Genomic DNA, 20,433 nt, shown 5'->3' on the forward strand with positions numbered 1-20,433 from the left:
GTTCATCTGATGGAGGTGCACATGGGCCTATTTATATAATGAGTATGAAATCGGAGGGCAGGCAGAAATTATTAAAATATTATTACATTTTGAAGCATTAGACCTCTCATTAAAGGCTTCAGTCATACAAAAGTTATACTTAAATCCGAACTGGTTGGAGATTATAAGAGTACATGGCCATAAAGGCTAGGTCATTTTTCAAGCTGTTCAAACATTCATAGACATTCAAATAATATAAACAGTGGATGTAGAAGGTGTAATCGCACCTTAGGAGTAATTGTCAGCTGGCTTTTCATAGCCGAGCAATCAGAGATCAAGACAGCAAGAATCTGTCTATCTCTCTCTCTTTCTCTCTCTCTCTCTCCCTCTCTCCCTCTCTCCCTCTCTCTCTGTCCCTCTCTTCTATATATCCCCCTTTCTCTCAATCTCTATTTATCTAACTCTCTCTGTCTCTCTTCTCTCTGTCCCTCTCTTCTATATATCCCTTTCTCTCTATTTCTCTCTCTCTACCTCTCTCTGTGTGTGTCTCTCTCTTTCTATCTATATCTCTTTCTATTCCTATCTCTCTCTCTGTCTCTCTCTCTTTCTCTCTCTATCTCTCTCTCTCTCTCTCTTTCTGTGTTTCTCTCCTCTCTAGGGCCCCTCATTCTGTCACACACATCTTTCATACTTCTCAGTCCTTCTCAAGAGGAAGTATAGACGGGTAGAGTGGAGAGGTGGGTGGGGGGATGGACAGGCTACAAGTCACTAGAGTTTAGATACAGTTAGTGATCGACACGTTGAGATGGAACGCACCTGTCTTCTACTCTGTGAGTTGAATATTATCTAAATGGATTAATATTTATATAGTTCAATGTCTAGATATAATTTTAATATCTGTATGGTTTAATATCTGTATATCTATATTGTTTAATATCTGTATACTTTAATAACTGTATGGTTTAATATCTGTATAGTTTAAAATGTGTATGGTTTAAAATCTAAATAGTTTAATATCTAAATAGTTTAATATATGTATAGTTTAATATCTGTATAGTTTAATATCTATATAGTTTAATGTCTATATAGTTAAATATCTATTTTTCCTATTGTCAATAAGTCGGAAGTTTATATACACTTTAGCCAAGTACATATAAACTCAGTTTTTCACTACACCTGACATTCAATCCTAGTAAAAATTCCCTGTCTTAGGTCAGTTAGGATCACAACTTCATTTTAGGAATGTGAAATGTCAGAATAATCGTAGAGAGAATGATTTAATTCAGATTTGATTTCTTTCATCACATTTCCAGTGGGTTAGAAGTTTACATACACTCAATTAGTATTTGGTAGCGTTGCCTTTAATTTGTTTAACTTGGGTCAAATGTTTCGGGTAGCCTTCCACAAGCTTCCCACAATAAGTTGGGTGAATTTTGGCCCATTCCTCCTGACAGAGCTGGTGTAACTGAGTCAGGTTTGTAGGCCTTCTTGCTCGCACACATTTTTAAATTCTACCCAGACATTTTCTATAGGATTGAGGTCAGGAATTTGTGATGGCCACCCCAATACCTTAACTTTGTTGTCCTTAAGCCATTTTGCCACAACTTTGGATAAATGCTTGGGGTCATTGTCCAATTGGAAGACCCATTTGCTACCAAGCTTTAACTTCCTTACTGGTGTCTTGAGATGTTGCTTCAATATATCCACATCATTTTTCTTCCTCATGATGCCATCTATTTTGTGAAGTGCACACTGGTGCAGCAAAGCACCCCCACAACATGATGCTGCCAACCTCGTGCTTCACGGTTGGGATGGTGTTATTCGGCTTGCAAGCCTCCCCCTTTTTCCTCCAAACATAACGATGGTCATTATGGCCAAACAGTCTGTATATTTTTTTAAATAAATATGATTTGATAAAATATTTAATTTGGCCTGTACTACTACTACTACACCTGTGCATTTAATAACACATTCAGAAATGGCAAAAAATACAGTAAACATTTTTTTCATTTAAGGTTTAAGGAATAAGGTTTAGGATAGTGTCTCGTATCTACGAGATATAAGAAAGATAAGGAAATATATTTGTATATTCACTTCATTTGTATGGGTTACCTTCAGATGAAGGTTTAATATCTATATATATCTCCATACTTCCATTCATTTGTATGGGTTACCATGGGTTACCTTCAGACGTCATTCCGTCAGTAGAAGATGCCTGGTTATTCTTTAAAAGTGCTTTCCTCACAATCGTAAATAAGCATGCCCCAATGAAAAAGTGTAGAACCAGGAACAGATATAGCCCGTGGTTCAATCCAGACTTGACTGCCCTTGACCAGCACAAAAACATCCTGTGGCATACTGCATTAGAATCGAATAGGCCCTGTGATATGTGATATTCCTTTTCAGGGAAGTTAGGAACCAATTTACACAGGCAGATAGGAAAGCAAAGGCTAGCTTTTTCAAACAGAAATGTGCATCCTGCAGCACAAACTCCCAAAAGTTCTGGGACACTGTAAAGTCCATGGAGAATAAGAGCACCTCTTCCCAGCTGTCCACTGCACTGAGGCTAGGAAACACTGTCACCACTGATAAATCCATGATAATTGAGAACTTCAATAAGCATTTTTTAACGGCTTGCCATATTTTCCACCTGGCCACACCTACCCTGGTCAACAGCCGTACACCCCCCACAGCAACTTGCCCAAGCCTCCTCCCTATTCTCCTTCACCCAAATCCAGATAGCTGATGTTCTGAAAGAGCTGCAAAATCTGGACCCCTACAAATCAGCAGGACTAGACAATCTGGACCCCCTCTTTCTAAAATTATCAGCCGAAATTGTTGCAACCCCTATTACTAGCCTGTTCAACCTCTCTTTCGTAACGTCTGAGATTCCCAAAGATTGGAAAGCTGCCGCGGTCATCCCCCTCTTCAAAGGGGGAGACACTCTAAACACAAACTGCTACAGACCTATATCTATCCTACCCTGCCTTTCTAAGGTATTCGAAAGCTAAGTTAACAAACAGATCACCGACCATTTCAAATCCCACCGTACCTTCTCTGCTATGTAATCTGGTTTCCCAGCTGGTCATGGGTGCACCTCAGCCACGCTCAAGGTCCTAAAAGTTATCATAACCTCCATCAATAAGAGACAGTACTGTGCAGCTGTATTCATCGACCTGGCCAAGACTTTCGACTCTGTCAATTGCCACATTCTTATCGGCAGACTCAACAGCCTTGGTTTCTCAAATGACTGCCTCGCCTGGTTCACCAACTTCTTCTCAGACAGAGTTCAGTGTGTCAAATCAGAGGGCCTGTTGTCCAGACCTCTGGCAGTCTCTATGGGGTGCCACAGGGTCAAATTCTTGGGCCGACTCTTTTCTCTGTATACATCAATGATGTCGCTCTTGCTGCTGTTGATTCTCTGATCCACCTCTATGGAGACGATACCATTCTGTATACTTCTGGCCTTTCTTTGGACACTGTGTTAACTAACCTCCAGATGAGCTTCAATGCCATACAACTCTCCTTCCGTGGCCTCCAACTGCTAAATGCAAGTAAAACTAAATGCATGCTCTTCAACCAATCGCTACCAGCACCTGCCCACCCAGCATCACTACTCTGGACGGTTCTGACTTAGAATATGTGGACATCTACAAATACCTAGGTGTCTGGTTAGACTGTAAACTATCCTTCCAGAGTCACATTAAGCATCTCCAATGCAAATTGAAATCTAGAATCGACTTCCTATTTCGCAACAAAGCATTCTTCACTCATGCTGCCAAACATACCCTCGTAAAACAACTGACTATCCTACCGATCCTCGACTTCGGCGATGTCATTTACAAAATAGCCTCCAACACTCTACTCAACAAATTGGATGTAGTCTATCACAGTGCCATCTGTTTTGTCACCAAAGCCCCATATACTACCCACCACTGTGACCTATATGCTCTCGTTGGCTGGCCCTCGCTTCATATTCGTCGCCAAACCCACTGGCTCCAGGTCATCTATAAGTCTTTGCTAGGTAAAGCCCCGCCTTATCTCAGCTCACTGGTCACCAGAGCAGCACCCACCCGTAGCACGCGCTCCAGCAGGTATATTTCACTGGTCACCCCCAAAAGCATTTCCTCCTTCGGCCGCCTTTCCTTCCAGTTCTCTGCTGCCAATGACTGGAACGAATTGCAAAAATCACTGAAGCTGGAGACTCATATCTCCCTCACTAGCTTTAAGCACCAGCTGTCAGAGCAGCTCACAGATCACTGCACCTGTACATAGCTCATCTGTAAACAGCCCATCCAACTACCTCATCCCCATACTGTTATTTTTTATTTTTGTACCCCAGTATCTCTGCTTGCACATTCATCTTCTGCACATCTATCACTCCAGTCTCTATCACTCCAGTGTTTAATTGCTAAATTGTAATTATTTCACCTCTATGGCCTATTTATTGCCTAACCTACCTTACCTTACCTCATTTGCACACACTGTATATATACACTTTTTTCTATTGTGTTATTGACTGTACGTTGACTGTTCATTTGTTTATTCCACGTGTAACTCTGTGTTGTTGTTTGTGTCGCACTGCTTTGCTTTATCTTGGCCAGGTCGCAGTTGTAAATGAGAACTTGTTCTCAACTAGCTTACCTGGTTAAATAAAGGTGAAATAACAAAATAAAAATAAAATGAAGGTTTAATATCTATATATATATAGATATCTCCATTCAATTGTATGGGTTACCTTCAGATTAAGGTTAATATCTATATATACCTCCATACTACCATTCATTTGTATGGGTTACCTTCAGATGAAGGTTAATATCTATATATACCTCCATACTACCATTCATTTGTATGGGTTACCATGGGTTACCTTCAGTCGAGTCCCTTGAGACTTGTGGAGGTCATAGAGCACCATCGTGTTCGTGAGAGTTTGGGGAGTTTCCCCTTTCTATTCTGGGGTCATATTAGTTTGTAGCTGAGTCTCCTCTTTCCATAGTGGGGTCATATTAGTTTGTATCTGAGAGTCTCCTCTTTCCATAGTGGGGTCATATTAGTTTGTAGCTGAGAGTCTCCTCTTTCCATAGTGGGGTCGTATTAGTTTGTTGCTGAGAGTCTCCTCTTTCCATAGTGGGGTCATATTAGTTTGTAGCCCCAACGGTTCAGACGGTACAGATAGAAGTTGCGATACTGACTTCAGATGAATCCCTTGAGAATCGTAGAGCAAAATGCGTCAGGAATTTAATATATGTGGTACAGCTCATTCATTTGTATGGGTTACCTTCAGATTAAGGTTTAATATATATCTATATATCTATAACTATCACTATCATGTACCATAGTGATAGTTCTCTCTGTGTGTTTCAGTGTTTACATCATGTACCATAGTGATAGTTCTCTCTGTGTATTTCAGTGTTTACATCATGTACCATAGTGATAGTTCTCTCTGTGTGTTTCAGTGTTTACATCATGTACCATAGTGATAGTTCTCTCTGTGTGTTTCAGTGTTTACATCATGTACCATAGTGATAGTTCTCTCTGTGTGTTTCAGTGTTTACATCATGTACCATAGTGATAGTTCTCTCTGTGTGTTTCAGTGCTGTTGAGTACACTGGTATACTGTAGCCTCGGACAAGGTGGAGGTGAGTACATTTATCAATATTCATCACCTGTTCTATAATAGTAACATTTATCTATATTCATCACCTGTTCTATAATAGTATCATTTATCTATATTCTTCACTTGTTCTATAATAGTAACATTTATCTATATTCATCACCTGTTCCATAATAGTAACATTTATCTATATTAATCCCCTGTTCTATAATAGTATAATTTCTTCCTGGTCTCTTCATTGGTTCTTCATGTCTCCAGTCCTTATTCTCTTAGTATTGAAGGTTCCATAATGGATCTCCACCTGTTCTAGCTGCTCTCACCTGCAACACATCACAGGGTAGAAAGTGTTACTCTGTGATGTGAGATATAGACTCAAATAGCTACATAATGACTATAACTCCATACAGACTCATATAGCTACATAATGACTATAACTCCATTCAGACTCATATAGCTACATAATGACTATAACTCCATTCAGACTCATATAGCTACATAATGACTATAACTCCATACAGACTCATATAGCTACATAATGACTATAACTCCATACAGACTCATATAGCTACATAATGACTATAACTCCATAGACTCATATAGCTACATAATGACTGTAACTCCATACAGACTCATATAGCTACATAATGACTATAACTCCATACACTCATATAGCTACATAATGACTATAACTCCAACCCTGTGGGGGGTGTCACTAATCAGGTCTACAGTACAATAGGGCAGTGATCAGGTCTTCAGTACAACAATAGGGCAGTGATCGGGTCTACAGTACTACAATAGGACAGTGATCAGGTCTACAGTACAACAATAGGGCAGTGATCAGGTCTACAGTACAACAATAGGGCAGTGATCAGGTCTACAGTACAACAATAGGGCAGTGATCAGGTCTACAGTACAACAATAGGGCAGTGATCAGGTCTACAGTACAACAATAGGGCAGTGATCAGGTCTACAGTACTACAATAGGGCAGTGATCAGGTCAATAGTAATTAATAAGTAACTAATTAAATAGAGGTTAAATATATATATTTTTTAATAAAGTCAGACACCAACTGGCTCTCTCCCTCCCTTCTGTCTGGAGACCAGGACATAATCTGGAGAAAGATCTACTGTCTCTATTATATTATGACAGACCAGCTAGGTCTACTGTCTCTATTATATTATGACAGACCAGCTAGGTCTACTGTCTCTATTATATTATGGCAGACCAGGACATAATCATAAATTCTTTATTTTTCTCTCTCTCTCTCTCTCTCTCTCCCTTTCTCTCTCTTAGATCTCTCTCCTCCAGCCTCTCTGAGCATCAGTAATGACAGATCTCAGTTCTTTACATATGAGTCTGTCTCTCTGAGCTGTGAGGTTCAGGGGAACGCTGATGGATGGAGAGTGGTGAGGAACACAGAAAGAGGAATCCTTTCAGATTGTAATACTGACTGGGGAAAACAACTAGCGTCTTCATGCAATGTGTCACTAATACCATCATACAGTGGAGTGTACTGGTGTGAGTCTGGGGCTGGAGAACACAGCAATGCTGTCAACATCACAGTACCTGGTATGTCCACAAACACCATCTACTAACATTATAGTGTTTAGTGGTTCATCTGGTTTCAGATAGCTGATGTTATGTTTATATATGATGTTTATATATTATATACAGCTGGAGCTGTGATCCTGGAGAGACCTGTTTATATATGATGTTTATATATTATATACAGCTGGAGCTGTGATCCTGGAGAGACCTGTTTATATATGATGTTTATATATTATATACAGCTGGAGCTGTGATCCTGGAGAGACCTGTTTATATATGATGTTTATATATTATATACAGCTGGTCCTGTGATCCTGGAGAGACCTGTTTATATATGATGTTTATATATTATATACAGATGGAGCTGTGATCCTGGAGAGCCCTGCCCTTCCTGTGACTGGGGGAGATTCTGTGACTCTGCGCTGCAGATATCAGGGAACTCCCTCTAACCTCACAGCTGATTTCTACAAAGATGGATCCCTCATCAGGGCTGAGACTACAGGAGAGATGACCATCCCTGCAGTATCCAAGTCAGATGAAGGACTCTACAAGTGTACCAACTCTGAAGGAGAATCACCAGAGAGCTGGATGACTGTGACAGGTGAGAATATGAGAAACCTTGACATTCAGATTATCTGGTCCTTCTTTACACTGTTAAGAGGTGCTAAAACCTGCATTATAAACTGGGGGGTTCCAGCCCTGAATGCTGATTGGCTGGAAGCCGTGGTATATGAGAAACGTATACCACGGGTATGACAAAACATTTATTTTTATTCTAATTCTAAAAGGAGCTCTTCTCATGATCTTCTCTCTCTCTCCCCTCCTCTCTACCTTCCTCTGTCTCTCTCTCTCTCTCTCTCTTTCTCTCCTCCTCTCTACCTTCCTCTCTCTCTCTCTCTCTCTCTCTCTCTCTCTCTCCTCCTCTCTACATTTATTTTACTGCACTAATATACCACGGTTAAAAACTTCTTCGGGATCAGTGTCCCTTCCATGGGACAGTTGAGCTAACGTAGGCTAATGCGATTAGCATGAGGTTGTAAGTAACAAGAACATTTCCCAGGACATTGACATAACTGATATTTGCAGAAAGTTAAAATTCTTGTTAATCTAACTGCACTGTCCAATTTACAGTAGCTGTTACAGTGAAAGAATACCATGCTATTGTTTGAGGAGAGTGCACAATTTTGAACATGAAAGGCGTCGTGCGTAAAAACAGCCATAAACCCCCGGAGGTTCCTTACTGGGCGTACTACTACAGCGTAATTAGAAAAATACATGTTTTGTCATACCCGTGGTATATGATATTGGCCCTTATGCACTCACACCTGTCACCATGGATACGCGCATCAGCGCATTATGACACTCACCTGGACTCCATCACCTCCTTGATTATCTTCCCTTTATGTCCCTCCCTTTGGTTCCTTTCCCAGATGTCATTGTTTCTTGTTTTGTATTATTGGTATTTTGGCCATATAACACACCTCCTGATGCTTCAATATGTACTGACGTGGTAGTAACATGTCTTACACTGTATTTGCTGATACCATGAAAATGTACAGAACATTTACATTATGAACAGAATAACATGAAAATATACTGAATATTTACATTATGAACAGAATAACAAGAAAATATACTGAACATTTACATTATGAACAGAATAACAAGAAAATATACTGAACATTTACATTATGAACAGAATAACTAACTATGAAAATATACTGAATATTTACATAATGAACAGGTGAGGCATCTACTGTGACTGGTCTTATTCGCTCACCTTTCACAATAGAAGCCTGAAACAACATTCGAAAGACTGATGACATCTAGTGGAAGCCTTAGGAAGTGCAATCTGACCCCATTTACACTGTATATTGGATAGGCAATCACTTGAAAAACTACAAACAGTCAGATTTCCCACTTCCAGGTTGGATGTTTCTCAGGTTATTGCATGCCATATGAGTTCTGTTATACTCACAGACATCATTCAAACAGTTTTAGAAACTTCAGAGTGTTTTCTATCTAAATCTACTAATAATATGCATATCCTAGCTTCTGGGCTTGAGTAGCAGGCAGTTTACTCTGGGCACACTTTTCATCCGGACGTGAAAATACTGCCCCCTATCACAAAGAATATAACAGGTGGCAACAGTGAGAGACTTATTTCTGGAGAGTTGCACTGCAGGCCCTGGGTTAACCTCTACATCACCAGAGGAACAGAGGAGGAGTAGGATAAGGGAATGGCTAAAGGCTATAAGAACTGGTCATCTAGTGCGTTCGGAACAGAGAGTAAAAGGAGCAGACTTCTGGGCGTGGTAGGATAGATTCAGAGCATAATGCACAGACAAGGGCATGGTAGGATGTGAGTACAGTGGACGTAAACCTGGGCATAGGGCCGACAGATAAACAAAATGAGGTACCGTGAACCTCTTGCATCTAGACGTTCCGCTAGCGGAACCCCGTTCCGCCAGCGGAACCCCTAGCCAACAGCCAAATGCATCGCACCGCGCGAAATTCAAATACCTCAAAAAAATCAATAATTACAATTTCTCAAACATATGACTATTTTACACCATTTGAAAGACAAGACTCTCGTTAATCTAACCACATTGTCCGATTTCAAAAAGGCTTTACAGCGAAAGCAAGACATTAGATTATGTCAGGAGAGTACCCAGCCAGAAATAATCACACAGCCATTTTCAAAGCAAATATATGTCACAAAAAAACAAAACACAGCTAAATGCAGCACTAACCTTTGATGATCTTCATCAGATGACACTCCTAGGACATTATGTTATACAATACATGCATGTTTTGTTCAATCAAGTTCATATTTATATCAAAAACCAGCTTTTTTACATTACCATGTGATGTTCAGAACTAGCATACCCACCCAAAACTTCTGGTGAATTTACTAAATTACTCTTGATAAACGTTCATAAAATACATAACTATTATTTTAAGAATTATAGATACAGAACTCCTTTATGCAATCGCGGTGTCAGATTTTAAAATAGCTTTTCGGCAAAAGCACATTTTGCAATATTCTGAGTACATAGCTCGGCCATCACGGCTAGCTATTCAGACACTCACCAACGTTGAGGCTCAGTAAACTCTGAATTACAATTACAAAAATTGGTTTACCTTTGCTGTTCTTTGTCAGAATGCACTCCCAGGACTTCTACTTCAACAGCAAATGTTGTTTTGGTTTCAAATAATCCATAGTTATGTGCAAATATCTCAGTTTTGTTCGTGTGTTCAGGTGTCTAGCCGAAGGGTGACGCGGGGGCGCATTTCGTGACAAAAAATGTCAAAATATTCCGTTACCGTATTTAGAAGCATGTCAAACGCTGTTTAAAATACATTTTTATGCTATTTTTCTCGTAAAATAACGATAATATTCCAACCGGGCGACGTTGTATTCATTCGAAGGCTGAAAGAAAAATTGTTGAATTCTCTTGAACGCGCATCTTCAGTGTCACTGCCCCCAGGCTGACCACTCACAAAATCTCCTCCTGTTCCTTACCCAGAGACAGCAGACACGTCATTCCACTTTCTGGCGCCTTCTGAGAGCCAATGGAAGCCTTCGAAAATGTCACGTTACAGCAGAGATGCTGTATTTTCGATAGAGATGCAACAGAAGGACAAGAAATTGTCAGACAGGGCACTTCCTGTATGGAATCTTCTCAGGTTTTGGCCTGCCATATGAGTTCTGTTATACTCACAGACACCATTCAAACAGTTCTAGAAACTTTAGAGTGTTTTCTATCCAAATCTAATAAGTATATGCATATTCTAGTTACTGGGTAGGAGTAGTAACCAGATTAAATCGGGTACGTTTTTTATCCGTCCGTGAAAATACTGCCCCCTATCCTAGACAGGTTAATGAACAGTCCAGTAGGCATCAGTTGTGTAGCCGAGTGATCATAGGGTCTAATAAGCAGCAATGGACAGAACAGGGAGCCGCTCGGCAGTCGTCACTACGCTAGGCGAGCAGGAGACACAACGCTCAGAGAGCTAGCAGGCCGGGGCTAGTATCTGGGTCCTCACCGACATCAACGACGCAGAGGCCGGTTGAGAGCACATCGGACGAAATACGTCACCAGACCAGTTGTGATGGATCGGCGGAGCTTCGTGTCGACAAAGGGTCCAGGCCAATTGGCAAGAGAGGTATTGTAGTTGGTGTACTTCGTTTGCTAGCCGGGAGAATGGGCCTAGCTCGAGGCTAACTGGTGCTTGCTTCTGGACAAGGGCAATAGCCACTCCGTAGCAGCAAGCTCTGCGATGATCCCCATGAAATGGACAAAAATGAATGGGAACATATTGGCACAATACGAAAAATATACACGATGTACAATACCACTCATTTGGACGTCGTTTCATTCAAAACATATTGCAAATGTCATATGGCCAAGTGTCACACAGCAAAAATCCAATAGATGGCGGGCGCACTCCACCATAACTTTATCTTATTGCAAATGTAACACAAGTCTAGACCCACGAGTAAAATTTTGAAAATTAGATTTTTTTCCCGAAAACTTATCACCCCCTTAAAAAATGCTTTCTGGACCGTTTTTCTAAATTCTTTTGATTTTTTTGGTCAATTACACATGTATAAGAACTGTTTGAACATACTTTAGTCATATATTATTGTAACGGCTGTCTTCTGAAATGAACCAAGGCGCAGCAGGTATGTGAATACTCATTTTTAATTAACCAACAAAAGGAGTAAAGCATCCACAGAAAACAATAAACAATGACAGTGCAACAGTTTTGCAGGCTATCCTAACGCAGTGCAAAAACAACCACCCACAAACCCCAGTGACAAACAACTCCTACATATATGACTCCCAATCAGGAACAACGATTCCCAGCTGTTCCTGATCAGGAGTCACAAGACACACACAAGACAGCCACGTCCTGACCCCCAAACTACTACAACAGCTCCATCTGCTGGTCAGGACGTGACAATTATTGACATAATACATTTTTTTTTGCTTGTCCATAAGGCATATGTTTTGTCCATTTGCAATATGATTTCATAGGAAGTAAAAATTTGAAGTCTAAAGTCACTTTGTTTCGGGTTTTTTTGCCAAATGCCATAAGAAATGTCCAAATGCAATATGTAAGTATTGAATGTGCCAAATCAGGATGTTTGTCCATTTGCCATGTACGATCATAGGAAGTCGGTTTCCAAACCCAAAAGTCAGTGAACCATGTCCAAATGGCATTTATACTGCCCAAATTATATATAGCCCTATGTTAAGCCATGAATCAACCTATATGTTATATTTGTCATGTATGATGAGGGAGAAGTGGGACTCTGTTGTTTTTTAAAGATTTTTTTAAAAACATAAAAAATGACTAGGGGCGCTATTGGATGGGCACGGGTGGGGGAGGGGGGGGTGCTCCCTACCCAACCGTAGACCCCTTGCTCCCCCTAAAGGCATTAAAACCAATTTTAAAAATGTGCTTCTGATAACCCATTCCAATCACCAGGTGCACAGCTGTCCATTTACAATATGTTTCAATGGGCATTTACCATCATGAATTTGACATGCTCAAAAATACTGCAGAAATGCACAATTGACTGGCCCGATGAACTCGGGATAGCCGGGCAGTGACTGTGGTTCCTCTCCATCGCTCGTTGTGTTGATTTGATCATGTCCATTTGGTGATGTTTTTTCACTGTTGAATCATATTGCAAATGTACAGTACATTTGCAATATGTTTCAATGGGCATTTACCATCACGAATTTGACATGCTCAAAAATACTGCAGAAATGCATAATTGACTGGCCCGATGAACTCGAGATGGCTGGGCAGTGCTAGTGGCTCCTCTCCATCGCTCGATGGTGACATGAGAGAAGTGGGACTCTGTCGTTTTTTAAAGATTTTTTGAAAAACGTCCAAAATTACTAGGGGCGCCCCCTACTGGATGGGCACGGATGGGGGATGCTCCCTACCCAACCGTGGACCCCTTGCACCCCCTAAAGGCATTTAAAACCATTATAAAAATGTTATCCTGGTAACCCGTTCCAATCACCAGGCGCACAGCTGTCCATTTGCAATATGTTTCAATGGGCATTTACCATCACAAATTTGACATGCTCAAAAAAAACTGCAGGAATGTGAAATTGACTGTCCCGATGTACTCAGGATGGCAGTGATTCTGACCCACATTTTCCAACTCGATTATAAGCCAACTATCACATATTTCAGAGCAGGCCCATAATTCATAACGCCTTCTGTTTAAACCATAATAACAACATAAAAAACATAGTTACGTTCTAGTTGCGGGTCCAGTTCTGACATTATGTGTAGGCCTAGCTGAGGCAACCCGAATCCTAAGTTTCGGCTGAATAGGTCATTTGGAGCCCAAGCAGCAACCTTAATTGGTGCTGAAAATCCAAATTTTCCGGGAGTTGCTACGGGGTCCTTGAATGAGCTATCGGACAGAAACGTTGGGGTCCGTCTCTATGGGCCTAGCCGGTTTCAATGCACCTAGGGACTTTTCTAAATGTCATCATTTTCGTAATGGTCGAAATGAATTGAAGTTATTGCAGATGTACGAGCCTGTTTCTCGGTCTGAGAATCTTCTAGAGCCACATAACTCACCATGCACTATAGAATTGAGCTCTAGAACAGGTTTCTAAAGTTTCAGAGCTCTAGGTCTGGCGGTTCTTTGATAGTTCAAACAAAGGTAACTATTGCAGGATCTGTGTGTCTCTAAGCCCTACACTGTGTCATTCCATCCTTGCTGTGTGTGCGTTTTTCTTGCAAATATGATGGGAGAAATGACTAATTTACAGTTCATGACGGTTGCCTAATCAATATGAAGTTTTGGAAAGATGTGACTTTGTTAACCCTTTCGAAAAAGCCACTTTGACCCCAATTTAAGGCACTTTCGGTTGGCACAGGAAGCTAAAAGTAAATACATATCCTCGTTGGGGTAGGCTTTTACAGAATCCTGAGTTTTAAGTCTTTACGTTAAGAATTGACTGATTTACACAAGGTCGAATTGTGCTTCTAACCCTAACGGTTCTCTCGCTGTCACCAAAAAGCACTTAAAATTTAGGGCCAGGCTTCATTATGGGCCTAAATTTTCTCACGTTCGCTGCACTCAGAGTGAGCTACGGTCAAGCACAGCATCTCGTTGAACTCAGCACAGCCTAGAGATAATGGTAATACCATTGCAGGCTCTGTGTGTCTTTAACCTGTTAGGGCTAGGGGGCAGTATTGACACGGCTGGATAAAAAACGTACCTGATTTAATCTGGTTACTACTCCTGCCCAGTAACTAGAATATGCATATAATTATTGGCTTTGGATAGAAAACACCCTAAAGTTTCTAAAACTGTTTGAATGGTGTCTGTGAGTATAACAGAACTCATATGGCAGGCAAAAACCTGAGAAGATTTCATGCAGGAAGTGGCCTGTCTGACAAGGTGTCGTTCTTCTTGTCTCAGTTTATTGAAGAGTGAGGATCTTAGCTATAACGTGACACTTCCTACGGCTGCCATAGGCTCTCAGAAGGCAGCAAAATGCTGAATCGTGGCTTTGCAGGCTCTGGCTGAAAAAAAGTAGCACGTTTGGGTAGTGGCTGGTTACAGTACTGTGAGACTCAGGCTCGTGCCCGCGTCGACCGAAAGCTTTCTTTTCCATTGTCTGTTTACCTAAAAGGATATTCCCGGTCGGAATGTTATCGCTTTTTTACGAGAAAAATGGCATAAAAATGGATTTTAAACAGCGGTTGACATGCTTCGAAGTACGGTATTGGAATATTTAGATTTTTTTTTGTCACGATGGATTATTTTGGACCAAACCAACATTTGTTATTGAAGTAGAAGTCCTGGGAGTGCATTCTGACGAAGACAACAAAAGGTAATCAAACTTTTGTAATAGTAAATCTGATTTTGGTGAAGGCTAAACTTGCCGGGTGTCTAAATAGCTAGCCCGTGATGGCTCGGCTATGTACTGAGAATATTGCAAAATGTGCTTTCACCAAAAAGCTATTTTAAAATCGGACATATCGAGTGCATAGAGGAGTTCTGTATCTATAATTCTTAAAATAATTGTTATGCTTTTTGTGAACGTTTATCGTGAGTAATTTCGTAAATTGTTAGTAAATTCCCCGGAAGTTTGCGGGGGGTATGCTAGTTCTGAACGTCACATGCCAATGTAAAAAGCTGTTTTTTGATATAAATATGAACTTGATTGAACAAAACATGCATGCATTGTATAACATAATGTCCTATGGTTGTCATCTGATGAAGATCATCAAAGGTTAGTGCTGCATTTAGCTGTGGTTTGGGCTTTTGTTACATTATATGCTAGCTTGAAAAATGGGTGTCTGATTATTTCTGGCTTGGTACTCTGCTGACATAATCTAATGTTTTGCTTTCGCTGTAAAGCCTTTTTGAAATCGGACAGTGTGGTTAGATAAAGGAGAGTCTTGTCTTTAAAATGCTGTGAAATAGTCATATGTTTGAAAAATTGAAAGTTTTTTGTATTTTTGAGGAATTTGTAATTCGCGCCACGCCTATCATTGGATATTGGAGCAGGTGTTCCGCTAGCGGAACGTCTAGATGTAAGAGGTTAAGGCAGGTTTCGGAGCTCTGCGTAATTAGAAAAATACATGTTTTGTCATACCCGTGTATGATATTGGCCCTTATGCACTCACACCTGTCACCATGGATACGCGCATCAGCGCATTATGACACTCACCTGGACTCCATCACCTCCTTGATTATCTTCCCTTTATGTCCCTCCCTTTGGTTCCTTTCCCAGATGTCATTGTTTCTTGTTTTGTATTATTGGTATTTTGGCCATATAACACACCTCCTGATGCTTCAATATGTACTGACGTGGTAGTAACATGTCTTACACTGTATTTTCTGAAACTAACCATGAAAATATACAGAACATTTACATTATGAACAGAATAACATGAAAATATACTGAATATTTACATTATGAACAGAATAACATGAAAATATACTGAACATTTACATTATGAACAGAATTCTAAATGAGTGTGTATTTTCTTGCCACATCCATGTTTCTCTCGTGTTTTACATTTTCTTTCTCCAACTGCTGTTCCCGCTCCCATTCCATCTCCAGCAGTCCCAGTGTTGTCCATGTCTCTACCCAGGCTGCTGTGTTGTCTACTGGTGGGGTCTCCCTACCTGCTGGTGACCATCATACTGCTGGTGAAATACTGCAGGAGCAGGGCTCAAGGTGAGAACCTGAGTTCATACAGGATCACCTCATTCCACAGATTATCTGTTGTAAATAAGAAATATATCACAAGGACTGACAATATTGCTGTAGTTCTGACTGATTCATGTTTAAAGTGTTGATAACTGTATCTCTGATTGAACCATGTTGTAAAGTGTTAATAACTGTCTGTTTAGGTGAAACCAGGATACCCAGGAAGACTCACCAAGACCAATTAGGTGAGTTTCTACCTTACAACACAACAGCTGCAAGTGTACAATATGGTTTTCTGAACACAGTGTGTACTATATTATGTTACCTCTTAGTAGAAGTAGAAAGTAGGATGGATTAGAGTCAACTTCCACTATTTGGTATTCTGAACACAGTGTGTACTATATTATGTTACCTCTTAGTAGAAGTAGAATGTAGTATGGATTAGAGTCAACTACCACAATATGTAATGTAACTGATATGAATTTAGGAGTAATATCCTGTGTATTGATGAGGAGTAAATAGTCTGGGTATTGATGAGGAGTAAATAGTCTTGGTATTGATCCAGGCTGTATCATAACTGACTGAGAGTCCCATTGGCCCAGCACCATCCTGGTTTTGCCAGTGTATGCCGTCATTGTAAATAAGAATTTGTTCTTAACTGACTTGCCAAGTTAAAGAGGTAAAATATTAAAAACAAATAATGGGTATTGATGATGAATCCAAAATTAAATTCGGAGCAAAGCATCCTTCACTCATGCTGCCAAACACACCCTCGTAAAACTGACTATCGTACCGATCCTTGACTTCGGCGATGTCATTTACAAAATAGCCTCCAACACTCTATTCAGCAAATTGGATGCAGTCTATCACAGTGCCATCCGTTTTGTCACCAAAGGCCCATATACTACCCACCACTGCAACCTGTATGCTCTCGTTGTCTGGCCCTCACTACATATTCGTCGCCAGACCCACTGGCTCCAGGTCATGTATAAGTCTTTGCTAGGTAAAGCCCCGCCTTATCTCAGCTCACTGGTCACCATAGCAGCACCCACCTGTAGCACGTGCTCCATCAGGTATATCTCACTGGTCATCCCCAAAGCCAACGCAGCCTTTTCCTTCCAGTTCTCTGCTGCCAATGACTGGAATGAATTGCAAAACTCACTGAAGCTGGAGTCTTATATCTCCCTCACTAACTTTAAGCATCATCTGTCAGAGCAGCTTACCGATCACTGTACCTGTACATAGCCCATCTGTAAATAGCTGTCACGTTCGTCATAATAATGATCGGACCAAGGCGCAGCGTGATAAAGCTGATAAAGCTACTTACGTATGATCCCCAATTAGAGACAACGATTACCAGCTGCCTCTAATTGGGAATCATACAAATCACCCAAACATAGAAAAACTAAACTAGAACCCCACATAGAAAATAATAACTAGAAAAAAAACCTGTCTCGCCCTACCTACTTTCATAGAAAATAAGAGCTTTCTATGGTCAGGACGTGTCAGAGCAGCTTACCTGTATCTGCACCTGTACACAGCCCATCTGTACACAGACCATCTGTAAATAGCCCGTCTGTAAATAGCCCACCCAACTACCTCATCCCCATATTATAATTTTTTTTGCACCCCAATATCTCTTCTTGCACATCTCACTCCAGTGTTAATACTAAATTGTAATTATTTTGCATCTGTGGCCTATTTATTGCCTTACCTCCCTACTCTTCTACATTTGCACACACTGTACATAGATTTTTCTATTGTGTTATTGACTGTACGTTTGTTAATCCCATGTGTATCTCTGTTGTTTTTGTCACACTGCTTTGCTTTATCTTGGCCAGGTCGCAGTTGTAAATGAGAACTTGTTCTCAACAGGCCTACCTGGTTAAATAAGGTGAAATAAATACAAATCCTGGGTATTGATAAGGAGTAATTAGCCCAGGTATTGATATTGGAGAGCTGGACATGAGCACGAACCTCATTGGAAATAATTTGATAGGATTCTTAGCACAGTATTGACTAGTAAATCATCTGATATGATTTCCATTTCTAAGTGGTTCTGTATTGGATAAGTAAATACATGGCCACACTGATGAACTACTTCTGTGTTGAACAGGTGATCATGTTGAAGAAGAGTGAGGCTGAGATCACCTGATCACCATAACAACCATCAGAATGGAACTCATGGAATTCTAATATAGAACTGTGAGTCACAATGCTGTATGTTGTTACATTGTAGCTCCACCTGCTGGAACAATAGTGGCATTTGATCAAATGTGATCTATTAACTGATACATGTATTATTCTGATTGGAATGTGTTTTAATATAATGTGTGTTGTATTATTCATTCAGCAGCTGTCCTTTAACATCAGTCATATACTGGTCATATACTGTATAGCATTATGGTTGATACATTGTAAATGCCTTCACTTTTCATGTCTATACAGATAAACTGATAGGTGTTGTGGTTCAGGCATTATTGTTACAGGTTCAGTATAATGTTAAACCGTTATATGTTACAGAAATAGAAAACATACAGGAGAGGAGAATTCAATTACTATCATTATTTACTTTATTTTCCCATTTTGGTCTCTATAGTTGTTCATCATTATTTTATTTAAACATGAAACTAATGTAGTCCTTTTGTTTTATTGTGGTTGTTGTGCAAAACCATAATTTTCACTGTTAATCTTCCTGGTAAGATATTGCTTTTGTCTTTGTAGCATATAGAATGAAATAAATGATTTCCCTCAATCATGTAGCCTGTTTTTAATCTGTTCTGAATGACATCACAACCACTCTGTTTTTAATTTCATTCACTTCCCTTCATGTATCTTCTAAATGCTCCATTCCAGGTTTCCCCTACAGCCCCCAGGGCCTTGAGTATCTTCTAAATGCTCCATTCCAGGTTTCCCCTACAGCCCCCAGGGCCTTGAGTATCTTCTAAATGCTCCATTCCAGGTTTCCCCTACAGCCCCCAGGGCCTTGAGTATCTTCTAAATACTCCATTCCAGGTTTCCCCTACAGCCCCCAGGGCCTTGAGTATCTTCTAAATACTCCATTCCAGGTTTCCCCTACAGCCCCCAGGGCCTTGAGTATCTTCTAAATGCTCCATTCCAGGTTTCCCCTACAGCCCCCAGGGCCTTGAGTATCTTCTAAATGCTCCATTCCAGGTTTCCCCTACAGCCCCCAGGGCCTTGAGTATCTTCTAAATGACTCCATTCCAGGTTCCCCCTACAGCCCCCAGGGCCTTGAGTATCTTCTAAATGCTCCATTCCAGGTTTCCCCTACAGCCCCCAGGGCCTTGAGTATCTTCTAAATGATCCATTCCAGGTTCACAACACAACTGATTGGCTCAAACACATTAAGAAAGTAAGAAATGCCACATTAACTTTTAACAAGGCAGACCTGTTAATTGAAATGCATTCCAGGTGACTACTTCATGAAGCTAGATTAGAGAATGCCAAAAGTGTGCAAAGCTGTCATCAAGGTAAAGGGTGGCTATTTGAACAATCTCAAATTTAACATGTTTCGATTTGTTTAACACTTATTTGGTTACCACATGATTCCATATGTGTTATTTCATACTTTTGATGTCTTCACTATTATTCTACAATGTAGAAAATAGTAAAAATAAAGAAAACCCCTTGAATGAGTACATTTTCTAAAACTTATGAATTGTAGTGTGTGTATATAGGTAAACAGGTAGTGTTCAACCCACCTGCCCAGAATGACGGGTCGCCACTGTTGTCATGTTTATTTCACGATTCACATTTGTGCTCCTATGTGTTTTAGGACATTTGACACAAAGTTAATGTCCATATCAGACTATCCTACCGATCCTTGATTTCAGATATGTCTACAAAATAGCCTCCAACACTCTACTCAGCAAACTGGATGTAGTCTATCACAATGCCATCCGTTTTGTTTTGTTACAATGAACCACAACTAGTTGCCAATGCTATACTTCAATCAAGTGATCTGGATACACTTATTGTGATGGTGGAGTTTGTAGTATTTATATCCACAGTGATTAATTGCACATGACAAGTGTCCAAGAACTCAGAGAATCTGGACA

The 20,433-nt window shown here is 40.3% G+C and overlaps 2 protein-coding genes across 2 annotated transcripts in view; both read left to right on the forward strand.

Annotated features, from left to right (window-relative positions):
* The window catches only part of LOC145861820 (butyrophilin subfamily 1 member A1), a 315,627-nt gene that overhangs the window by 178,187 nt on the left and 117,007 nt on the right, over positions 1-20,433 (forward strand). The window lies entirely within an intron of this gene.
* Positions 535-18,947, forward strand: LOC106599962 (Fc receptor-like B). Its single transcript, XM_082965434.1, has 7 exons — positions 535-809; positions 5,574-5,618; positions 6,888-7,163; positions 7,501-7,743; positions 16,268-16,381; positions 16,558-16,599; positions 18,471-18,947. The coding sequence occupies exons 1-7, from the start codon at positions 785-787 to the stop codon at positions 18,491-18,493; spliced, it is 768 nt and encodes a 255-aa protein (XP_082821560.1). The 5' UTR covers positions 535-784; the 3' UTR covers positions 18,494-18,947.

Source organism: Salmo salar, chromosome 18 (genome assembly GCF_965601325.2).
Source record: "Salmo salar chromosome 18, fSalSal1, whole genome shotgun sequence".
In the NCBI taxonomy this organism is placed as follows: domain Eukaryota; kingdom Metazoa; phylum Chordata; class Actinopteri; order Salmoniformes; family Salmonidae; genus Salmo; species Salmo salar.